The following is a 22,010-nucleotide window of genomic DNA, read 5'->3' on the forward strand; positions in this document are numbered from 1 at the left end:
GTAGTGGTGGTCAGGGGTGTGAAGGGGTGGGTTAATGAGTGGGGGTGTTGATCAGTCTCACTGCTTGGGGAAAGTAACTGTTTTTGAGTCTGGTGGTCCTGTGTGGATGCTTCGTAGCCCCCTCCTGGGTGGGAGTGGGACAATGGGACAAACAGTCATCAATCAACGGAACCTAAAGATCTGCTGGGGACAGCCCAAATCTTATTCGATCGAAGCTGTTTAAACAAAACATGAGCCAAATTAGAAGAACAAACTTTGTTTTCAGTCGGTTCGGGTCATTATGACCCGTGCCCATGATCGGCTCAACTACATTGCAAAGAGAATTCGACTTTGAAATCTCTCTGAAGCCAATCAAACAACAGATCTACATAATCATGAAGTGCTGAAATTTCATTCATTGGTGCTTGGGTCTCCTGTGTCCCACTCAGTAGCCAACATGAAGGCCATCATTTTCATGCTGATTGTGTCCCTTGTCGGTGAGTTTGGTTACAGCAAACCTTGATCCTTTCAAAAGAGACACTTGGAATGATTCTTGCCAAATTATGCTCACTCTTCTTTTGCTTTTCTCTTTCAGGTAGTCAAAAGCTGAAATATGGTACGTTCCTTGTTTCCGGGCTAGAGGGGAGTTCCAAATCAGAATCAGGTTTATTATCACTAACGTATGTTGTAAATTTTGTTCTTTTTTGTGGCAGCTGTACCATACGAAACATAGGATTTACTGAAGTTACTTAAAAATATGGAAAATGTGCAATAAAGGAATAGTGTTCATGGGCTCATGAACCATTTAGGAACCTGATGGCAGAGGGGAAGGGGCCGTTTCCAAAACACTGAGTGCATATCTTGAGGCTCCTATACCTCCTGTCTGCTGGTAGCAATGAGAAGAGTGCACGTCCTAGGTGGTGGTGAAAGTCCTTAATGGTGGATGCCGATTTCTAGAAGCACCACCCCTTGAAGTTGTCCTTGATGTTGGGGAGGGTTGTGCTGTTGTGCCTGAGCCTACTGCTCTCTCCAACCTTTTGCAATCCTGCGCTTTGAAGCCTCCAGACTAGGGAGTGATGCAGCCAGTCAGAATGTTCTCCACCGTCTACCTGTAGGAATCTGCCGGAGTCTGTGGTGACATAATCAAATTCCCTTCAGATCCTCAAATGAACAGATTGATAGGTTTTGCGGCAAGTATCTAATTGTGGTCTTATTATTTTGCCATCGCAGCCAAAGCGTTTCCCGTCATTGTCCACATCTGCATGGAGCGCTGCCACAAGAAAACAGTATCCATCATCCAGGGCACACTCGCTTCTCAATACTGCCACTGGGAAGGAGGTACAGCACTAGGTTCAGGAACAGTTATTACCCCTCAACCACCTGGCATCTAACAGAGCATGGATAACTTCACTCACCTCAACTCTGAACTGACACTATGTGTCATATAAATTCACTTCCGTGGACCCGTGCTCTCAGTATTATTTTTTCACTCGTCTTCTTCAGGCCACCACCCCTACAGGGGCATAGACTGCTGGCAACAGCTCACCAGAATCCTCTGTCCTCGGGTTGCCTTCCATCATTTCAAGCTGTAGCTCAAGGGTTCCCAATCTGGGGTCCAGGGACCCCTCTGTTACTGGTAGAAGTCCCTGGCATAAAAAAGGGTGGGAACCCCTGGACTGTAGTCCATTGAAGATCCTTTCCCTCCCAGGGGTGTGATCTATTGGCGTTTCTGTAGTTTTTATAGGATGGGGTTACTAGCTATATGCCTGACCCATCTCCTTTTACAGCCGGGCTTGGGAGTGTTCATGGTGGAGTTGACGTAGGTGTACTTTGATAATAAATTCACTTTGAACTTTGATCTTTTGTAGAGCCTGACTTCTCTGATGGCCTGGTGCATATTTACAAGTATGAGGGCGTTATTCTGTCTGGACTTCCAGAAAATGGTCTGAGCAGAGCTGGTGTGAAAATAAACTGCAGACTGTCCATTATTCCATGTGGACATGCCACCTATCTCCTTAAGGTAGACTGGATAATTGGGTTTTCTTTAGCGGGAGCTAAAGGAGGGATCTGAAGGAGGTTTTCAAAGATATGAGAGAGAGGCTTAGACTGGGTGTCAATGACCACAGGGTTTGGATTTAGGGTGAGGAACAAGAGGGCCAGAAAGGAGATGAGGAAGAACATTTTCAACCAGAAGATGCCTGAAATTTGGTTGGGATTGCAATATACATGTGCCTAATAGATGACGCAGAAATAGAGGAATGAATGCAGGAACAGACCACTTGACCAATTTGTCCTTCTAAACTCATAGGGTCATAGAATCATAACGAAATGGGCTTTGTGGCCCATCTAGTCTATGCCAAATTGTTATTCTGTCTAATCCCATTGATCCTGACATGGACCATAGTCCTCCATAGCTCTCCCATCCAAACTCTTTCCAAACTCTCTTAGATGTTGCAATTGAACCTGCATTCACCACTTCCACCAACAGCTCGTTCCATACTCACACCATCCTTTGATTCCTCCGTCAGGTTCCCTTTAAAGATTTCAACTTTCACTTTTATCCTCTAGTTGTAGTCTCGTCTAACTTCAGTGGAAAAGGCATCTTTGCATTTACCCTGTCTATCGCCCCCATAATTGTGTATACCTTTGTCAAATCTCTTCTCAGTCAATAATTCAATCCTTCCCTGTAACTCAGTTCCTCAAGTCCCAGCAACATCTGTGTAAACTTTCTCTGTACCCTCAATCTTATTGATATCTTTCCTGGAGGTAGGAGACCAGAACTACACACAGTACTCCAAATTTGGCCTCACCAATGTCTTATACAAGTTCAACATAACATCCCAACTCCTCCAACTGTACTCAATACTCTGATCGATCGATATATATAAATATAAAATTGGGGCAACACCGTCTCAAGGGCAAGTATTGCCATGTGAGATGACGGGTTGAGCTGCTTTGATGAAGTGCTGCAGGTTTTCTGGTGAAGGTGATTTCCTGGTGCTGCCGGGGAGGGAGTTCCCGTGATGATGAAGCCTGAATTCAATAAACACACAGCCCAACCCATTTTCAGGAGTGTTTGATGGCTGAAGATCTAAGCTATTCAATCTTTCCCTATCAGGTCCTCAAGACCACTTGGCCAATTGATCCATCCCTTTGGTGTTCTGCAGAAACCTTTCCCAATTTTACCCCATCTGCAACCATCTTGAAAGAATAGTTTTCAATGGGAACAGGACTGGTATCATATAGATAGTAAAGTGTATATTTATAAGCCATAGCTTTATATAACTCTATGACTCTATATCGCGAAACCTGCCTACAATTATCTTATACAAATATTCTCCCAAAACCACAGTCCTACAGATAATGCGCTTTAGTGACAATGTTTAAGGGTTTAACACAAGAGATTCTGCAGACGCTGGAAATCCAGAGTAACACATGTACTTTAATGATGATGCTTTATTGGTTAAATATAACACAGACAACATTGTTATCCAGTCATTAGGAGTGACCCTCAAACATTCCAATCTTCCAGGTCTGGTGATCCTTACCTACTCTTTCCCCTCCACCTCCTTGTGTGTCTTACTTTCTCACTTCTTCCACTCCCTTCTTATAGTCTCACCCATTCCCCCTCTCATCTCTTCCCCCCCTCTTCCCCCTCCCCCTCTTCCCCCTCTTCCCCTCCCCCTCCCCCTCTTCCCCCTCCCCCTCTTCCCCCTCCCCCTCTTCCCCCTCCCCCTCTTCCCCCTCTCCCCCTTCCCCCTCTCCCCCTTCCCCCTCTCCCCCTTCCCCCTCTCCCCCTTCCCCCTCTCCCCCTTCCCCCTCTCCCCCTTCCCTCTTCCCCTCTCCCCTCCCCATCTCATCCTTCCTTCCTTGCCCCTTTCCCACACGGTCCCCTCACCCCAACCCTTCTCCCCAACTCTTCTACCCCAACCCCTCTCCCCCCACCCCCTTCCCCTCTCTCTTCCTCCCCCACCCTCTCTCCCCCTCTCTCCCCCTCTCTCCCCCTCTCTCCCCACTCTCCCTCCCCATTATGTGTTAATACATGAGTGAATATGGCATGCCAATGTAATGTCTAACGTACCGTTTTGCAGTGCCAGTGGATGGGGTTCTATTCTTGCAGCTGCCACGGTCTGTAAGGAGTGTTTACATTCTCTCTGTAATCACCAGGTGCTCTGGTTTCCTCTCCCAATCCAAAGGCGTACGGGTTAGGACCAGTAAGTTGTGGACACGCTTTGTTGGTGCCAGAAATATGGTGAAATTTGTGGGCTGCCCCCAGCACATCCTAGAACATTGTTGGTTGTCGATGCAATTGACACGTTTCACTGTACAGTATTTCGATATTCAGGTGTTGATGTGATAAATAAAGTTAATTTTTTCCCTTTCTATTTGATTCAAACCTAGATCAGGGATTTTCAAATTCAAGAATACAGTGGAGTGTGGCCCTCAGAACCCCTCACCTCGGCACACAAGCTGACACGGAGACTGGCTCCTGAGATGGCCAAGCCTGTGAAGTTCAAGTACAGCAATGGCCAAGTGGGTAACATCCTGGCCCCGGCCAACCTGCCGGAGGGCATCCTGAACATTCACAGAGGCATCCTCAACATCTTCCACATCACCATCAAGAAGTCACAGAACTTCTATCAGTTGCAAGAGGTATCTATCCCCTCTCGCCCCGTGTCCTGGCTGTGCTGTAGCAGCAGGTCTTGACTTTGCTAATTGGGTCAGAATCAGAATCACAAACCTATATGATGTGAAATTTCAAGCAACACACATCAAAGTTGCTGGTGAACGCAGCAGGCCAAGCAGCATTTCTAGGAAGAGGTGCAGTCGATGTTTCAGGCCGAGACTCTTCGTCAGGACTAACTGAAGGAAGAGTTAGTAAGAGATTTGAAAGTGGGAGGGGGAGGGGGAGATCCAAAATGATAGGGGAAGACAGGAGGGGGAGGGATGGAGCCAAGAGCTGGACAGGTGATTGGCAAAGGGGATATGAGAGGATCATGGGACAGGAGGTCCGGGAAGAAAGAAAAGGGAGAGGGGGGGAAAAACCCAGAGGATGGGCAAGGGGTATAGTCAGAGGGACAGAGGGAGAAAAAGGAGAGAGAGAGAAAGAATGTATGTATATAAATAAATAAGGGATGGGGTATGAGGGGGAGGTGGGGCATTAGCAGAAGTTTGAGAAGTCAATGTTCATGCCATCAGGTTGGAGGCTACCCAGACGGAATATAAGGTGTTGTTCCTCCAACCTGAGTGTGGCTTCATCTTTACAGTAGAGGAGGCCGTGGATAGACATGTCAGAATGGGAATGGGATGTGGAATTAAAAAGTGTGGCCACCGGGAGATCCTGCTTTCTCTGGCGGACAGAGTGTAGGTGTTCAGCAAAGTGGTCTCCCAGTCTGCGTCAGGTCTCGCCAATATATAGAAGGCCACATTGGGATCACCGGACGCAGTATATCACCCCAGCCGACTCACAGGTGAAGTGTCGCCTAACCTGGAAGTACTGTCTGGGGCCCTGAATGGTGGTAAGGGAGGAAGTGTAAGGGCATGTGTAGCACTTGTTCCGCTTACAAGGATAAGTGCCAGGAGGGAGATCAGTGGGGAGGGATGGGGGGGGGACGAATGGACAAGGGAGTTGCGTAGGGAAGTTTGTTGTTTTGCAGCAACAGTATAAAGATATAAATTAGTGTCATAGAGACATAAGAAAGTACAGCACAGAAACTGGCCATTCAGCCCATCTATCCCATGCTGAGCCATTACAAGAATAAGCAGTGCGAAAAGGGAATAACGAGGTAGCTTTACCCGTGAACCCATACGGGTTCATGGACCATTCATAAATCTGACAGTGGAGGAGAAGAAGCTTTTCCTAAAACAGCGAGTGTGTGTTTTCAGGCTCCCGTACCTGCTCCCTGATGGTGGTAGTGAGAAGAGGCCGTGCCCTGGCAGGCTGGGATCCTTAAAGATGGGCATCGCCTTTTGTAGGTTTTCTCGATGGTGACTGTGATGTAACTACACCTCGATGGTACAAATGGAAAAGTACCAGACAAATACAGGGCGGAGTGTTACAGTCGCAGAGAAAGTGCTGTGCAGGCAGACAGTATTGTGTAAGGCCAATTGAGAGGTCAAGAGATTATTTCTGTTGTATCAGAGGTTCATTCGGTATTCTTATAATGGCAAAGTCGAAGGTTTCTTTCAGCCTGGTGATACGTGGTTTCTGTTTTTTTTAAATCTTCTTCCCGATGGGAGGGGCAAGGAGAGAGAAGGTTGGGGATAGGAGGAGTCTATGATTATGCTGATCATTTTATTTTTAATTTTATTTAGTACGGTAACAGGCCCTCCCAGCCCAATGAGCCCATGCCACCCAAATACACCCATGTGACCAATTAACCTACTAACCCATACGTCTTTGGCATGTGGGAGGAAACCAGAGCACCCAGAGGAAACCCAAGCGGTCACGGGGAGAACGTACAAACGTATAGACAATGATGGTAATTGAACCCCGGGTGCTGGTGCTGTGATTGTGTTACCCTAACTGCTACACCACTATGATGCCCTTTGCCCTCTCACCTTAAACCTATGCCCTCTAGTATTTGACCTTTCAATCCTGACAGAAGGCTGACTATCTTACTGACACCTCTCATATTTTACGATAAGACGTAGGAGCAGAATTAGACCATTCAGCCCCTTGCCTGCTCCACAATTCTATCCCAGCAGATTTATTATCCCTCTCAACCCCATCCTCCTGCCTCCTTCCCGTAACCTTTGACATCAAGACTAATCAAGAACCTATCAACCTCCACCTTAAATATGGCCAATGACTTGGCCTTCACAGTTCTCTGTGGGAATGAATTCCACAGATTCACCACCCTCTGGCTAAAGAAATTCCTCCTCATCTCTGTTCTAAATGGACGTCCCTCTATTCTGAGGCTGTGCCCTCTGGTCCTAGACTCCCCCCACCAGAGGAAACATCCTCTCCACATCCACTCTAGGCCTTTCGATATTTGATCAGGTTTCCCGTCAGCCTCTGATGTCCCAGAGAAAGCAATCAAAGGTTGCCTGGCTGTTCTTTACTCCAGAACTAGAATCAGGTTTATTGTCACTGACATCTGTCATGATATTTGTTGTTTTGTGGCAGCAGTACAGTGCAATATATAAAAAAAAACTAAAGAAGTTAGAACATAGAGCAGTACAGCACAGGAAAGACCCTTCGGCCCATAATATTGTGCTGAACCAGTTAAATTATAAATCAAATGGCCAATTAAACTAATCTCTCCTGCCTACACAATGTCCCTATCCTCCCATTTACCTCACACTCATCTGCCTATCTGAATGGCTCTTAAATGTCTCTAATATTTCTGCCTCTATCGCCACCCCAGGCAGCGCATTCCAGGCACACACCACGCTCTGAGTAAGAAAAAAAAACTTTCCCCTCACATCTGCTTTGAAATGACCCTCTCTCCCCTTAAATACATGCCCTGTGGTATCAGGCATTTCAACCCTGGGAAAAAGGTACTGTCTGTCTACTCTGTCTGTGCCTCTCATAATCTCATAAATCTCTACAGATCTCCCCTCGGCATCCACCGCTCCAGAGGGAACAAACACAAATTTATCCCACATCTCACATAGCACATACCCTGTAATCCAGGCAGCATCCCGGTGAATCTCTTCTCCAAAGCCTCAGCATCCTTTCTATAACAGGGTGACCAGAACTGCGTGCAATACTCCCGATGCAGCCTAACTAGATCTTTATAAAGTTGCAACATAACTTCCCGACCTTTGAACTCCATGCCTTGTCAAATAAAGGCAAGCATTCCATAAGCCTTCTTAACCATCCTTATCAACCTGTGCAGCCACTTTCAGTGAGCAATGAACTTGGACCCCAAGATCCCTCTGCTCATCAACACTGTTAAGGGTCTTCCCTCTTTACATTTGACCCACCTACAAGTTTCGACACTTCACGTTCGGCTGGGTTATTTCTCCGTGCGTATCTGCAACTGTACATATCTGTTACCATAGCACATATCTAAAAAATACACAAGGAGAGTAAACAAGGAGAAAAATAATGAGGTAGTGTTGATAATTCACTAATACTCTCTAATCCAGGCTACATCCTGGAGAACCTCCTCTTCACCCTCTCCAAATCTACCACATCCTTCCTGTAATGCTGTGAACAGAATGGCACATAATATTCCAAGTACAGCTGAACATTACATTACTTTCCAACTTTTCCACTTAGTGTCCCAAGGACCTGTCTAATGAACCCAAATATATAACCTGAGATACTCAAATCCAGCATGATGAACTGCTGAAGATTCTCAACCTGAAATGTCAACTGTACTCTTCTCCATAAATGCTGCCTGGTCTGCCGAATTCCTCCAGCATTTTGTGTGTGTTGCTTGGATTTCCAGCATCTGCAGATTTTCTCTTGTTTGTAATGAACTCATTTTACTTTCTGTGCCCACAGGCTGGAATTGAAGGAGTTTGTCTTACAAATTACATCATCCAGGAAAACAAGAAAGCCAATCGCATCACTGTCACCAAATCGAAGGACCTGAACAACTGTCAGGAGAAGGTTATGCTGTTCACCGGTACTGCCTATGCAAGTCACTGCCCTGTTTTTAAACAGGTAGTCAACTTTGTTTATTGTGCACATCCAAACGAAACAATGTTCCTCTAAACTACCGAGCATATCACACAGCACATAAACTAAAATAGCACCATAAATAAGTTAACAAAATATTAGATTTTAGTGTTCTTGATGACCGGCAGTGCCTTTCAGTCACAGAAAAAAATGAACAGGACAAAAAACTTCACTATTGACTAGAGCCACTGTTCTAGCCCTGTTGCCATCTTGAGACCTTGGGCGTTTTCTCTTCTGATTGAATGAAGTTCCTTCAACCTTTCCTAACCCCAAGTATTATCCACAAAGCAAGGAAACATTTCCATTTTGACCCCAGTCACAAAAATAATAACATTAATAGCATTTATCATTCGTATTTCATATAGATGATGTAGTTCAAAGTGCTTTACAATGAGATAGAGTGCAACATGAAAATAAAATTTAAATTAAAAATAAGCCTGAAAATAAAAGACAAAAAGATGTTAGTTAAAAGCAAGGTTAAATAAATAGGTTTAGAGCTGGTGTTTAAAAGTGTCGACTGAGTCTGCGTCCCTTATAGTTTTAGGAACAGAATTAACTTGAAAGACACATGAAATGGTGTGGCTTCCTATTTTGCTAAAATGATTTTGTTTTATAATTACAAATGTAAAATCCCAAATATATTCCTAGGAAGAGGTAAAACAGAACCTTATTTTTCACTTGATATCCTCCATCAAGCTGTACACCCAAGGCAGATGTATGGGGTGTCCAGAGAGGGGTAGCATGTCTGGTGAAAGGGCTCGTCAAGTCCGTTCTGGGGTAGCTCACTCACTTTTGGTCCCCACCGGACACTCAGCTCCCACCTGTGGGCTCCAAGTAACTGTTTGCTTGTGACAGCAGCCACACTGTGGAACACCGCTTTGACAGGCAGGCTAAACCAGGTGAGGGTAGCTAGCTGGCCCCATACCCCAGTGAGATAGGGATATGCCTGTCCCTGCATGTGAAATCAGCTCCGGTGGACTGTGCAGATGAGATCTACAGTGAGGTCCACTGCCAGGAAGGTGGTTCCACAGCACTTCATGGAGAGCAGAGGACATGACAAGGCACAGAAGTCATGGTCATCCACGACATCCAGAAGAGCGATTTCATTGAAATAGAAAGATGCCTCTGCTCCCACTTTGATACAATGGTTCTCTCAGGTGATGCTATGTCTTAGTTTGGAGAAAATCAGGTCGAACTTTTGATCCTCGATTTGATTTTGAGAAAAGGTGGGGTTCATTTGCTTGCTACTATCATCTGATTTGAGTTAATTAATGTGATTTCTTTCCGATTTGAGTTGGCGGATTGATGTTTTTCTTTTATGGAAGCTTGTATGATGTATAGCTCCAGGGTTGTGCTCCCTGTGGTTTTTTTTTTCCATTTTGTTTTAAGTTAGTAAGGTTTTTTTCTTAGTTAGTAGGGGTTCTTTTTTTTCTTTCAAAAAAAGTTCTTAACACATTATTTTTTCTTATTATTGATAATAATATTATTAATATGATATTATTGATAATAAGAGGGACACCTTTCGTCCCTCTTCCCGCCGGGAGAAGGCTCAGGAGCTTGAAGACTCGTACGGCCAGATTTGGGAACAGCTTCTTTCCAACTGTGATAAGACTGCTGAACGGATACTGACCCAGATCTGGGCCGTACCCTCCAAATATCCGGACCTGCCTCTCGGTGTTTTTGCACTACCTTATTTTCCATTTTTCTATTTTCTATTTATGATTTATAATTTAAATTTTTAACATTTACTAATTTTTATTATTTTTAATTTTTAATATTTGTAATCCAGGGAGTGAGAAGCACAGAATCAAATATTGCTGTGATGATTGTACATTCTAGTATCAATTGTTTGGCGACAATAAAGTATATATTGCTTAGCTTTGTTAATCAGTCATTTGCTAATTTAATTCCTCATTGTACATATTGACATATTAACTTGATTACCTTAATGCATTTTTGTTAATCTTTAATAATAATTAATAAAAAAGATTTAAAAAAAATGAAAATCCACTACATCCAACCAAGGCCCCAGTTGTGACTACTCGAACCACTGGACCCAGACTTCTGAGGTTGAAAGTCTCTTCCCGCCATTACAGACATTTACACCACATGCTGCATCCGTAAAGCAAACAGTATTATGAAGGACCCACACACCCCTCATACAAACTCTTCTCCCTCCTGCCACTTGGCAAAAGGCACTGAAGCATTTGGGCTCTCACGACCAGACTATGTAACAGCTTCTTCCCCCAAGCCATCAGACTCCTCAATACCCAGAGCCTGGACTGACACCAACCTACTGCCCTCTACTGTGCCTATTGTCATTTATTATTTATTGTAATGCCTGCACTGTTTTGTAGTCCTTTATGCAGTCCTGTGTAGGTCTGTAGTCTAGTGTAGTTTAGTGTTGTTTTATGTAGTTCAGTGTAGTTTTTGTATTGTTCATGTCGCACCATGGTTCTGAAAAACATTTACTCATTTTTACCGTGTACTGTACCAGCAGTCATGGTTGAAATGACAATAAAAAGTGACTTGACTTGAGTTTGACTTGAACTGTCCCAGTATGATGCCTTTTCAACTTTAAAAACTCTTCTGCACAGTCTCCTGCCATTGTTGGATATGACAGACAACCACCTTCATGCATTTCAGATCAGAAATGGGCACTGTTTCAATATTTCTTCAAAACATGGATCTTTGGAATCCGGACCCCTGGTCCTCGGTCTGTGAGTGACCCTGCTTGCCTTCACTCAGTTTCTTAGCCAGTGATGCATTTTGTTTTTTTTAGCACGTTCCACACTCGCCTGAGTGCAGCCCCAGCCCACATGCCTCAGTGTCTTTAGCCAGAGGGTGGTGAATCTGTGACAGATGGCTGTGGAGGCCAAGTCGGAAAGCAGAGGTTGACGGGTTCTGATTAGTAAGGGTGTCAAAGGTTAGAGGGAGAAGACAAGAGAATGAGATTGAGAGGGATAATAAATCAGGCATGATGGAATGATGGGGAAGACTTGATGGGCTGAATGGCCTAATTTTTCTCCTATATCTCGTATCCCACACCTCTGGGATAGGGTGGGTCCTCAGTGACCTAACCTTGTTGCCCGGCTCTATCAGTGGTTAGGTATGGAACATTAACCATGATGCTCTTGTCTCACCTGCAGAAAGGCAGGAACATCCGAGCCGCTGCAAATTTCATCCAGGTCCTGAAGCCGACAGCTTCTGGCGCGATCCTGCAGGAAGCCAGAGTCCGCGAGGTGCACCAGTTCACACCCTTCCATGAGCAAGACGGAGTGGCTGTAATTGAGGCAAGGTAAGCCCTGTGCATTGAACGATTGAGTCGAGCCCAGTGTCCGCAGCGACCACTGGATCCCATCACACACAGACCCGAGAGTTCTCTGTGTGACAGAAAACTGAAAGCAGGTAAAAATTAAGCAAACGATTAAAATTACATGACAACAATGAGTCACGCCACTCAATTACACCCATGTTACCAATTAACTCACAAACTCGTATGCCTTTGGACTGTGGAGTAAACCAGAGCCCCCGGAGAAAACCTAAGCAATGGTGCCATTGAGGTATGGTGGTTAGGGCAATGCGATAACAGCCTGGAGTGTCGGAGTTCAGAGTTCCATTCCAGCATCCTCCATAAGCAAATTTGCTTCGTCTTTGCCTGTATGCGTGGGTTTCCTCCAGGTGCTCAGGTTTCTTCCCACAGTCCAAAGATGTACGGGTTAGCAGGCTGATAACAGATGCATTGAAGAGATAACGGATGCATTGGTTGTGATCTTTCAAGAGAATCACTTGATTCTGGCATGGTCCTGGAGGACTGTAAGATTGCAAAATGTCACTCCAATCTTTAAGAAAGGAGGAAGGCAAAAGAAAAGAAATTATAGGCCAGTTAGCCTAACCTCAGTGGCTGGGAAAGTGTTGGAATCTATTACTAAGGATAAGGTTTCAGGATACTTGGAGACTAATGATAAAATAAGTCAAAATCAGCATGGTTTCTGTAAAAGGAAATCTTGCCTGACAAATCTGTTAACTTTCTTTGAGGAAGTAACAAGCAGGGTGGACAAAGGAGAGGCAGTGAATGTCATTTACTTGGATTTTCAGAAGGCGTTTGATAAGGCTGCTTAACAAGATAAATTCCTATGGCGTTACAGGAAAGATACCGGCAGGGATAGAGGAACGGCTGACAGGCAGGAGCCAGTGAGTGGGAATAAAGGGGATCTTTTCTGGTTGGCTGCCGGTAACTAGTGTTGTTCCTCAGGGACCACTACTTTTCACATCGTTTATCAATGATTTAGATAATGGAATTGGTGGCTTTGTGGCAAAATTTGTGGATGATATGAAGATCGGTGGAGGGGTAGGTAGTGCTGAGAAAGCAATGTGATTGTAGCAGGACTTAGACAAATTGAAAGAATGAGCAAAAGAATGGCAGATAGAATAGAGTGTTGGGAAATGTATAGAATAGTACAGCACGGTACAGGCCCTTCGGCCCACAATGTTGTGCCGACCCTCAAACCCTGCCTCCCATATAAGCCCCCACCTTAGATTCCTCCATATACCTGTCTAGTAGTCTCTTAAACTTCACTAGCGTATCTGCCTCCACCACTGACTCAGGCAGTGCATTCCACGCACCAACCACTCTCTGAGTAAAAAACCTTCCTCTAATATCCCCCTTGAACTTCCCACCCCTTACCTGAAAGCCCTGGGGAAGAGACGCCGGCTATCCACTCTATCTATTCCTCTTATTATCTTGTACACCTCTATCATGTCTCCTCTCATCCTCCTTCTCTCCAAAGGGTAAAGCCCTAGCTCCCTTAATCTCTGATCATAATGCATACTCTCTAAACCAGGCAGCATCCTGGTAAATCTCCTCTGTACCCTTTCCAATGCTTCCACATCCTTCCTATAGTGAGGCGACCAGCACTGGACACAGTACTTCAAGTGTGGCCTAACCAGAGTTTTATAGAGCTGCATCATTACATCGCGACTCTTAAACTCTATCCCTCGACTTATGAAAGCTAACACCCCATAAGCTTTCTTAACTACCCTATCCACCTGTGAGACAACTTTCAGGGATCTGTGGACATGTACCCCCAGATCCCTCTGCTCCTCCACACTACCAAGTATCCTGCCATTTACTTTGTATTCTGCCTTGGAGTTTGTCCTTCCAAAGTGTACCACCTGATAATACATTTTGGTAAAAGGAACAATAGTATAGACTATTATCTAAATGAGGAGAAGGTTCAAACATCAGAGGTGCAGAGGGACTTGGGTGCCCATGTGAAGACTCCCAGAAGGTTAATTTACAGTTTGAGTCTGTGGTAAAGAAGGCAAATACAAGGTTGGCATTTGTTTCAAGGGGAATAGAATATAAAAGCAAGGAGATAATGCTGAGGGTTTATCAGACACTAGTCAGGTTGCACTTGGAATATTGTCAACAGTTTTGGGCCTCATATCTCAGAAAGGATGTGGTGTCATTGGAGAAAGTCCAGGGGAGGGTCATGAGGTTGTAGAATGTGTGGGGATCTCATTGAAGTCTACCAAATGTTGGAAGGACTAGGCAGCGTGGATGTGGAGAGGATGTTTCCTCTGGTGGGGGTTTCCAGAACTAGAGGGCACAGCCTCAAAACTGAGGGGCGACCTTTTAGAACAGAAGTAAGGAGGAATTTTTTTAGCCAAAGAGTAATGAATCTGTGGAATGCTTTGCCACAGACTGCGGTGGAAGCCAAGTCCACGGGTATATTTAAGTGGAAGTTGATTATTTCTTGGCTATGGCGAGAAGGTAGGCGTATAGGACTGAGTGGGATCAAGAATCAGCCATGATAGAATGGAGAACAGACTCGATGGGCTGAATGGCCTAATTCAGCTCCTATGTCTTATGGTCTTAATTGGTCATTGTAAATTGTTCCATGATTAGGCTAGAGTTAAATCTGTGGGTTTCTGGGTAGTTTGGCTGGATTTGCCAGAGAACTTGTTCTGCACTGTATCTCTACATAGATAAATAAATAAAGTCACAAAGGTGAATGTTCTTCGGCAGCGGAGCTGCTTTCACAAAACTAAGGTTTGAAATGTAACCTTGGGTTAACCTGAGCCTTCAGTTCAATGTTGGCACTAAGTAACTGAGACAAGGTGGAGGTGGTGGCCGGGATGCTGACAGCAACTAGTGGAGACAGAAAGCAAGTAGTTTCGGTAACAGTTACCTCCTCTAACAACACAGATTGCTGGGTGCTGCAACTCGAGGGGCTAGAATGGCCTATTCTGCATTGTATTTCCTAAATAAAAAAATAAAAATTATAAAATAAATACAGCTATTCAATAAATATATCTCAGCTAAAATAATTTGAAGGACTGCTTTTCACCTCGATACGTGTACAATCATAAACTGATTTGCTAGTTTATCAAATGTACCAGTTTGACCTCTGAACTATGACATTTGCAGACAGAACCTTGCGCTGGTTGAAGTCAAAGCTGCTACTAGGAGCCTGCCACAGGTTCAGTTTGTAGAGCGGGGGACCCTGAGGTATCGTTACAGCGGGGACGTGCTACAGAAACCTTTACAACTAACTCATCTACAAAACATCAAAGAAGCGGTAAATATCCGAGTTATCCACAATCTCTGTCTCCCTTTCCCCTTCTAATTAAAAGGTCTGTTGTTAGTCATTATTAGCTGGCTGGTGGTGTAGTGGTATCCACACCGGAATTCGGGGTGAGTGTTCCCGGGTTTGAATCTGTTGGGTTCCTGCATGCTTTGAAGCCATACTGGGCTGAGCTAAAATGGTAAAAAAAAAATAGTGAGGTAGTGTACGTGGGTTCATGGTCTGTTCACAAATCTGGTGGTAGAGGGGAAGAAACTGTTCCTAAAATGTTGAGTGTGTCTTCAGGCTCCTGTTCCAACACCCTGCTGGTAGCAATGAGAAGAGGGCATGTCCTGGGTGAGAGGGGTCCTTAATGACAGATGCTGCCTTTTTGAGGTTATCACCTTTTGAAGGTGTGCTGGGTGTCCCTCAGCCCCCTTTGCTCCAGGGATTCAAAGTACATTTATTATTAAAGTTTGTATGTAATGTACAACCCTGAGATTCATCTTCCCAAAGACTGTCACAAAACACAAAAACACCTTGGAACCCCATTCAAAGAAAACATCAAACTCCCATCTCACAAAGAAAAAAGAACAAATCATTAAAGCGACAAAAAATAAGCAAAAAAACTCAGAATATAAAATGTCAAATGACAATAAGCCAGTTCCAACCTGCCTTACTCCACTCCGTAAGTAAAGTCCACCGGTCCAGGCCACATTCTGATGAATTGCATTGGTCAGACTGCGCTTGGAGTATCGTGAGCCTCTTATCTAAGAAAAGGTGGCATTGGAGAGAGTCGAGAGGAGGTTCACAAGATCATCCCAGGAATGAAAGGGTTAACATACAAGGAGCAGTTAATGGTTCTGGGACTGTACTCACTGAAGTTTAGTGGGGGATCTTAATGAAACTCTTCAATAGTGAAAGGTCTCGAAAGAGTGAATGTAGAGAGGATGCTCCCTATAGCGGGGGAGTCTAGGACCGGATAGCACGGACTCAGAATAGACGGATGTGCATTAAATACAGAGATTTGGAGGAATTTCTTTAACCAGAGAGTGGGGAATCGGCGGAATTCATTACCACAGACAGCTGTCGAGGCCAAGTCACTGCGTACATTTAAAACAGAGTTTGATAGGTCTTGATCAGAATCAGAATCGAGTTTAATATTGCTGGCATATGTCCTGAAATTTGTTGATTAATCGGGCATCAAAGGTTACGGATGGAAGGCAGGAGAATAGGGTTGAGCAGGATAATAAATCGGCCATGATAAATGGTGGAGCAGACTTGATGGGCCGAATAGCCTAATTCTGCTCCTATGTCTTATGGTCTAGAGAATTTTCTTGGCACTCTCTCCAGTATAATCACATGCTCAAGATAATGGGAGGCACGGTAGCGTAGTGGTCAGCACAACGCTATTACGGCACCAGTGATGGGTGTTCAGTTCCCACCGCTGTCTGTAGGAGAGTTTTGTGTTCTCCCCGTGCTTCAGTTTCCTCCTGCATTCCAAAGAAGTCCCGGTTAGTCGGTTAACTGGTGACATGGGTGTGATTGGGCGGTGGGGGCTCCAAGGGCCAGAAGGGCCTGTTACTGTCCTGTGTTACGTACCCCGTAACTGGGTTGCCAAACCAGCAGAAATGGAGTCTGGATTACTAGGAACTAATAAAGTTTTATTAAAGAAACAAATAATACAGTGCTCTAATCGTAAGTATATAAATGTAACAGGTTAGCAATGATAATACACACCTATACACAGAACTAGGGTAATAGGAATCAACCAAGCTCTATCGCAGTCTAGGGGTAAAATGATCAGTCTTACAGTGACGCAGAGTTCATTTCAGTTTAGTGCAGTTTGCAGTAATTGCTGTTGTACCGTTTGGGAGGGGGAGAGAGAGAGGGAGAGGGAGGATGCAATTTGGTTCAGGCAGACCTTTGATGTCTTCGCGGTTGGCTTCGGGCAGACCCTTTTTGATGTCTTCTATCCCGCTGTGGTCACCGACTGTGACCCCTCCGTTCCGGATATGACCGTTCTTCCGCGGTGAACTCAGCACCCAGGCAAGGGTGGACACACACACCAGGTTCCTGCTGATCGTACCTTTACACCCTGTGCGTCTATGGTCGGTTCCCGCGAACTGGACCTCCAAACTCCCACCACTTGTGGGGGCACACTGCTCTTTCCAGGGTCTCGTTGTCTCGTGATCTCATGGTGTCCCGTGCCCTAGCGAACCTGTTCTTTTTATCCCCCTGCTGGGGTATCACCTGTCCATCAAACTTCAAACAGTTCAGGTTCATAGCAACCAGTCTGTCAATATTCTGAATCGTGTATCTTTTCCGTTAATCCCTCTCTCCTCTCTTATTAGCATTTTGAATGTTTCTCCATTGTCTCTCTTATCTCTCTCATTAGCATCAATGTCCAATAGCTTGGTTTGGCGTCACACCTGTATCTCTAAATTCAATAAAAGAAAAAGAAAACACAAGATAAATAACTTGCCAGGATTAGTTGAGATGGTTTGGATAGTGATGAATTTAACATTTCAGGAAGAGTTTCTTCTCCTCTGCCAACAGATTTCTGAATGGTCCATGAATCTATAAACACTACCCCACTATTTTGCTCTCTATTTGCACCATTTAATTTTCTACTTTTTTATTGTAATGTAGCAATTTTTTATCTATTACTCTGTGTAGATGCCCAAAACTTCCTGAAAGTAGTTACACAGGTGGATAGGCTGGTAAAGCAGGCGTATGTTCGAGGTACTGAATTCAAGATTCAGGAGGTTAAGATGCAGATTTATAAAACTCTAACCAGGCCACATCTGGAGTATTATGTCCAGCTCTGCTTGCCCCATTATAGGTAGGATGTGGAGACTTTGGCAAGGATACAGAAGAAGTTTACTTGGATGCTCTTGTACCAAGATGAGGCTATTATCAGGGTGGAGAAATAACACCTTATATTCTATCTGGCTAAGCTCCAAACTGATGGCATAAATATTAATTTCTTCTTCTGGTAAAAAAAAGTCCCTCTCCTTCCCCTCTTCTTCTCTCCCCCACTCTGGCCTCTTATTTCTTCTCACCTGCCTATCACCTCCCCCAGATCTCCTCCTCTTTCCCCTTCTCCCATGGTCCACTTCCCTGTCCTAGCAGGTCCCCTCCTCTCCAGCCCTTTATCTTTCCCACCAGTCTGGCTTCGCCTATCACCTTCTAGCTATCTTCCTTCCTCTCCCTTTGTAGTCTGGCATCTTCCCTCTTCCTCTCCAGTCTTGATGAAGGCCTGAAACGTCAAATGTTTATTCCTCTGCATAGACGTTGCCTGACCTGCTTGAGTTCCTCCAACATTTCGTGTGTGTTGTCCTAGATTTTCAACACCTGCAGAATCTCTTGTGTTTATTACCAGGATGCTGCCTGGGTTAGAGGGCAGGAGCTATAATGAGAGGTCGGACAAATTTAGGGTTGTTTTCTCGGGAGAAGTGGAGGCTGAGGAGAGTCCTGATAAGATTATGAGAGACGTAGGCAGAGTAGCCAGAATCTTTAACCAGGGTTGAAATGTCTAATACCAGAGGGTATGCATTTAAGGTGAGAGGGGGTAAGTTTAAATGAGGCGTGCGGGACAAGCTTTTTAGACAGAGAGTGGTGGCTGGCTGGAGTGCATTGCCTAGTGGAGGCAGATACAGTAGAAACTTTCAGGAGGCTCTGAGACAGGCCCATGAATGTGTAGAGTATGGGAGGGTATTGACACAGTGTAGGCAGACGAAATTAGTTTAGTTGGGTACTGTATTTGATTAAGTTTAGTCAATTTGCTACAACATTGTGGGCTGAAGGGTCGGTTCCTGAGCTGTACTGGTCTGTATTCAATGAGAGTGAAACTGGTCAGGAATACGAGGTGGATGGCTTCCGTCCAATCCAGTGCAACGTCCTTCCATAGATTAAAGCAGAGGTTGACAAGTTCTTGATTAGTCAGGGTGTTGGGGGTTACAGAGAGAAGGCAGGAGACAGAGGTTGAGAAGGTTAGTAAATCAGCCGGGATTGGATGGTGGAGCAGACTCGACGGTTTGACTGACCCGATTTGGCTACTGTGTCTTATGCTGGTGTGGTCTTTTTGTAGATTGTAGAAACGCTGAAGCAGCTGGAAGCCCACTCAGTGCCGAAGGTCCACTCCGACACACCGGCCACGTTTCTGCAGCTCGTCCAGCTCCTCCGGTCCACCTCGGAGAACACCATCACCTCCCTGTGGGATAACAACCACAGTGCACAGACCCGGTAAACAGCTTCCTGAGGCAGAAAATAGGAGTGCATCGCTTGACAGAACTGTCTTTCTCCCCACCCACACCCCCACGTCTTCCAGCCCCTCCCCCAGTGGCTTCAGTGAAGGAACAAGTGTCACAAAAAAAGTCTGAATTGGTTTGGGCTTTATTCCCTGCAATGTAGAAGATGGAGGGGAGATTTGATAGAGGGGTATAGATAGAGTAAATGCAAGTCATAGTCATAGTCATACTTTATTGATCCTGGGGGAAATTGGTTTTCATTACAGTTGCACCATAAATAATAAATAGTAATAAAACCATAAATAGTTTAATAGTAATATGTAAATTATGCCAGGAAATAAGTCCAGGACCAGTCTATTGGCTCAGGGTGTCTGACCCTCCAAGGGAGGAGTTGTAAAGTTTGATGGCCACAGGCAGGAATGACTTCCTATGACGCTCTGTTGCATCTCAGTGGAATGAGTCTCTGGCTGAATGTACTCCTGTGCCCAACCAGTACGTTATGTAGTGGATGGGAGACATTGTCCAAGATGGCATGCAACTTGGACAGCATCCTCTTTTCAGACACCACCATCAGAGAGTCCAGTTCCATCCCCACAACATCACTGGCCTTACGAATGAGTTTGTTGATTCTGTTGGTGTCTGCTACCCTCAGCCTGCTGCCCCAGCACACAACAGCAAACATGATAGCACTGGCCACCACAGACTCGTAGAACATCCTCAGCATCGTCCGACAGATGTTAAAGGACCTCAGTCTCCTCAGGAAATAGGCACAGTCTTTTTCCACTGAGGTTGGGTCAGACTAGAACTGGAGGTCATTGGTTAAGGGTGAAAGGTAAAATACTTAAGCGGAATATGATGGGGGAGCTTCCTCACTCTGAGTGTGGTGAGTGTGGGATGAGCTGCCAGTGGAAGTGGAGGATGTGGGTTCTATTGCAATATTTAAGAGTAGCTTGTGTAGGCATGTGGATGAGAGGCTGTGGTCCAGGTGCAGGTCAGTGGGATCGGGCTCTGTGTGTGCTCTGGATTTCCAGCATCTGCAGAATCTCTTGAGTTTATAGTTAGATTCAGTTTAGTTTATTGTCATATGCATCAGGGTGTAATGGAAGCCCAATCGTAAGTAAAGGTTAAAGTGATGGAAGAGGTGGAGTTGAGAAACAGAGAAGGCGGCAGCCCCAACAGGAGGGGATGTGAGAGAGGTGATTGGTTCGGGAGCTTGACAGCGGTGGGCAGGAATCTCTTCTTAACTCTGGTCTCTTGGTCTTTAAAGCTCCTGTTTTTCTCCCGGACGGTAGAAAGAGGGAAAAGGGAGTATCCAGGGCAGCAGCATCCCTGACGATACACAATCATTATTTTCAAACTTACTCGCCCCTCCATCCCGTGGAGGAGGATGAGAGGTGACTTGATAGAGGTGTTCAAGACAATGAGAGTCGTAGATTGAGCGGACAGTCAGACACTTTCTCCCAGGGTAGAAATGGCTAATATGAGAGGTGACTGGGGAGAAGCGTGTGAGGATGTCAGCTTACACAGGGTGGTGGGTGTGTGGAATGACTGTTGGGAGTGGTGGGAGAGGCAGACACATTAGGGGCATCTAAAGGGCTCTTTGTCACATGGATGAAAGAAAAATGGAGGGATTTGAGGGAAGGAAGGGTTAGATTGTTTTTGGAGTAGGTTTAAAGGTCATGGGCTGAATGGTTGTACTGTGCTGTGGTGATCTATGTTCTAGTCATTAGCTGGCCAAACATCTCTCTTCTCACTACTTGCATTGGGATGTTTTGGGTGAATTATCTCTAGATCTCTAACCAGAGACTCCCGGCAAACCAGGCTATTGCTAAGGCATTAACTTCCCATTTTGTTCTGCAAGAGTTTCTCCTCCCTTGTGTCCAAGTGATGCCTGCAGAGTGTGAAAGTGTTCTGTCTTTGTTCCGGCACGTCAGGCGCTGGATTCTGTTTGCGCTTCCCGCCACTGGCACAGTCGACGCACTGCAGTTCATCAAGACGAAGATCCAGCGGTTCGAGGTCACGATGCGCGACGCGGCCCAGACTCTAGCCCTCGCCATGCATCAGGTCACAGCTGACCCTCACACCCTGTTGATCGTCAAGGTGAGTCCGAGCCACCCTTCCAGATCTCCGTGGGGTAGTAGATTTGGGATGGAGATGAGGAGGAACCGTTTTTCCCAGAGAGTGGTGAACACAGTGGAATTCTCTGCCCAAGTGTGGAAGATACGGCAAGGGAAGGGTTAAAGTAGTGTGCTGACAGAACTGAGTGCCGGCACCGTAGAGTCATAAGCTGAACCAAACCTATGAGGGCAGGAACATAGAACAAAGAACAGTAGAGCACAGGAACAGGCCCTTCAGCCCACAGAGTCCTGTTGACTCGCACCACCAGGTTCCAGTACAGTTACTACCCCTCAACAATCAGGCTCTTGGACAAAGGGGGATGACTACCCTCATTCTGTTCTGATGGTCCCACAACCAATGGTCTCACTTGAAGGACTCGTTACCTTGTTATTTCACACTCATTATTTATTGCTATGAATTTATAGTTCTGTTTTCAGTTTGCTGTCCTTTGATCCT

General features: G+C 45.3%; 1 protein-coding gene across 1 annotated transcript in view; it reads left to right on the top strand.

The window, feature by feature from the left end:
• The first annotated feature begins 525 nt into the window (after positions 1-525).
• LOC140206427 (vitellogenin-like) overlaps positions 526-22,010 on the top strand; it is a 113,834-nt gene continuing 92,349 nt past the window's right edge. Inside the window, 9 exon segments of the mRNA XM_072274795.1 lie at positions 526-595; positions 1,848-1,999; positions 4,381-4,632; positions 8,438-8,599; positions 11,764-12,022; positions 12,763-12,808; positions 15,048-15,198; positions 19,277-19,431; positions 21,371-21,536. Coding sequence (XP_072130896.1) covers positions 526-595; positions 1,848-1,999; positions 4,381-4,632; positions 8,438-8,599; positions 11,764-12,022; positions 12,763-12,808; positions 15,048-15,198; positions 19,277-19,431; positions 21,371-21,536 — 1,413 coding nt within the window.

The sequence above is a fragment of the Mobula birostris genome, chromosome 12 (genome assembly GCF_030028105.1).
Source record: "Mobula birostris isolate sMobBir1 chromosome 12, sMobBir1.hap1, whole genome shotgun sequence".
NCBI classification, from domain to species: domain Eukaryota; kingdom Metazoa; phylum Chordata; class Chondrichthyes; order Myliobatiformes; family Myliobatidae; genus Mobula; species Mobula birostris.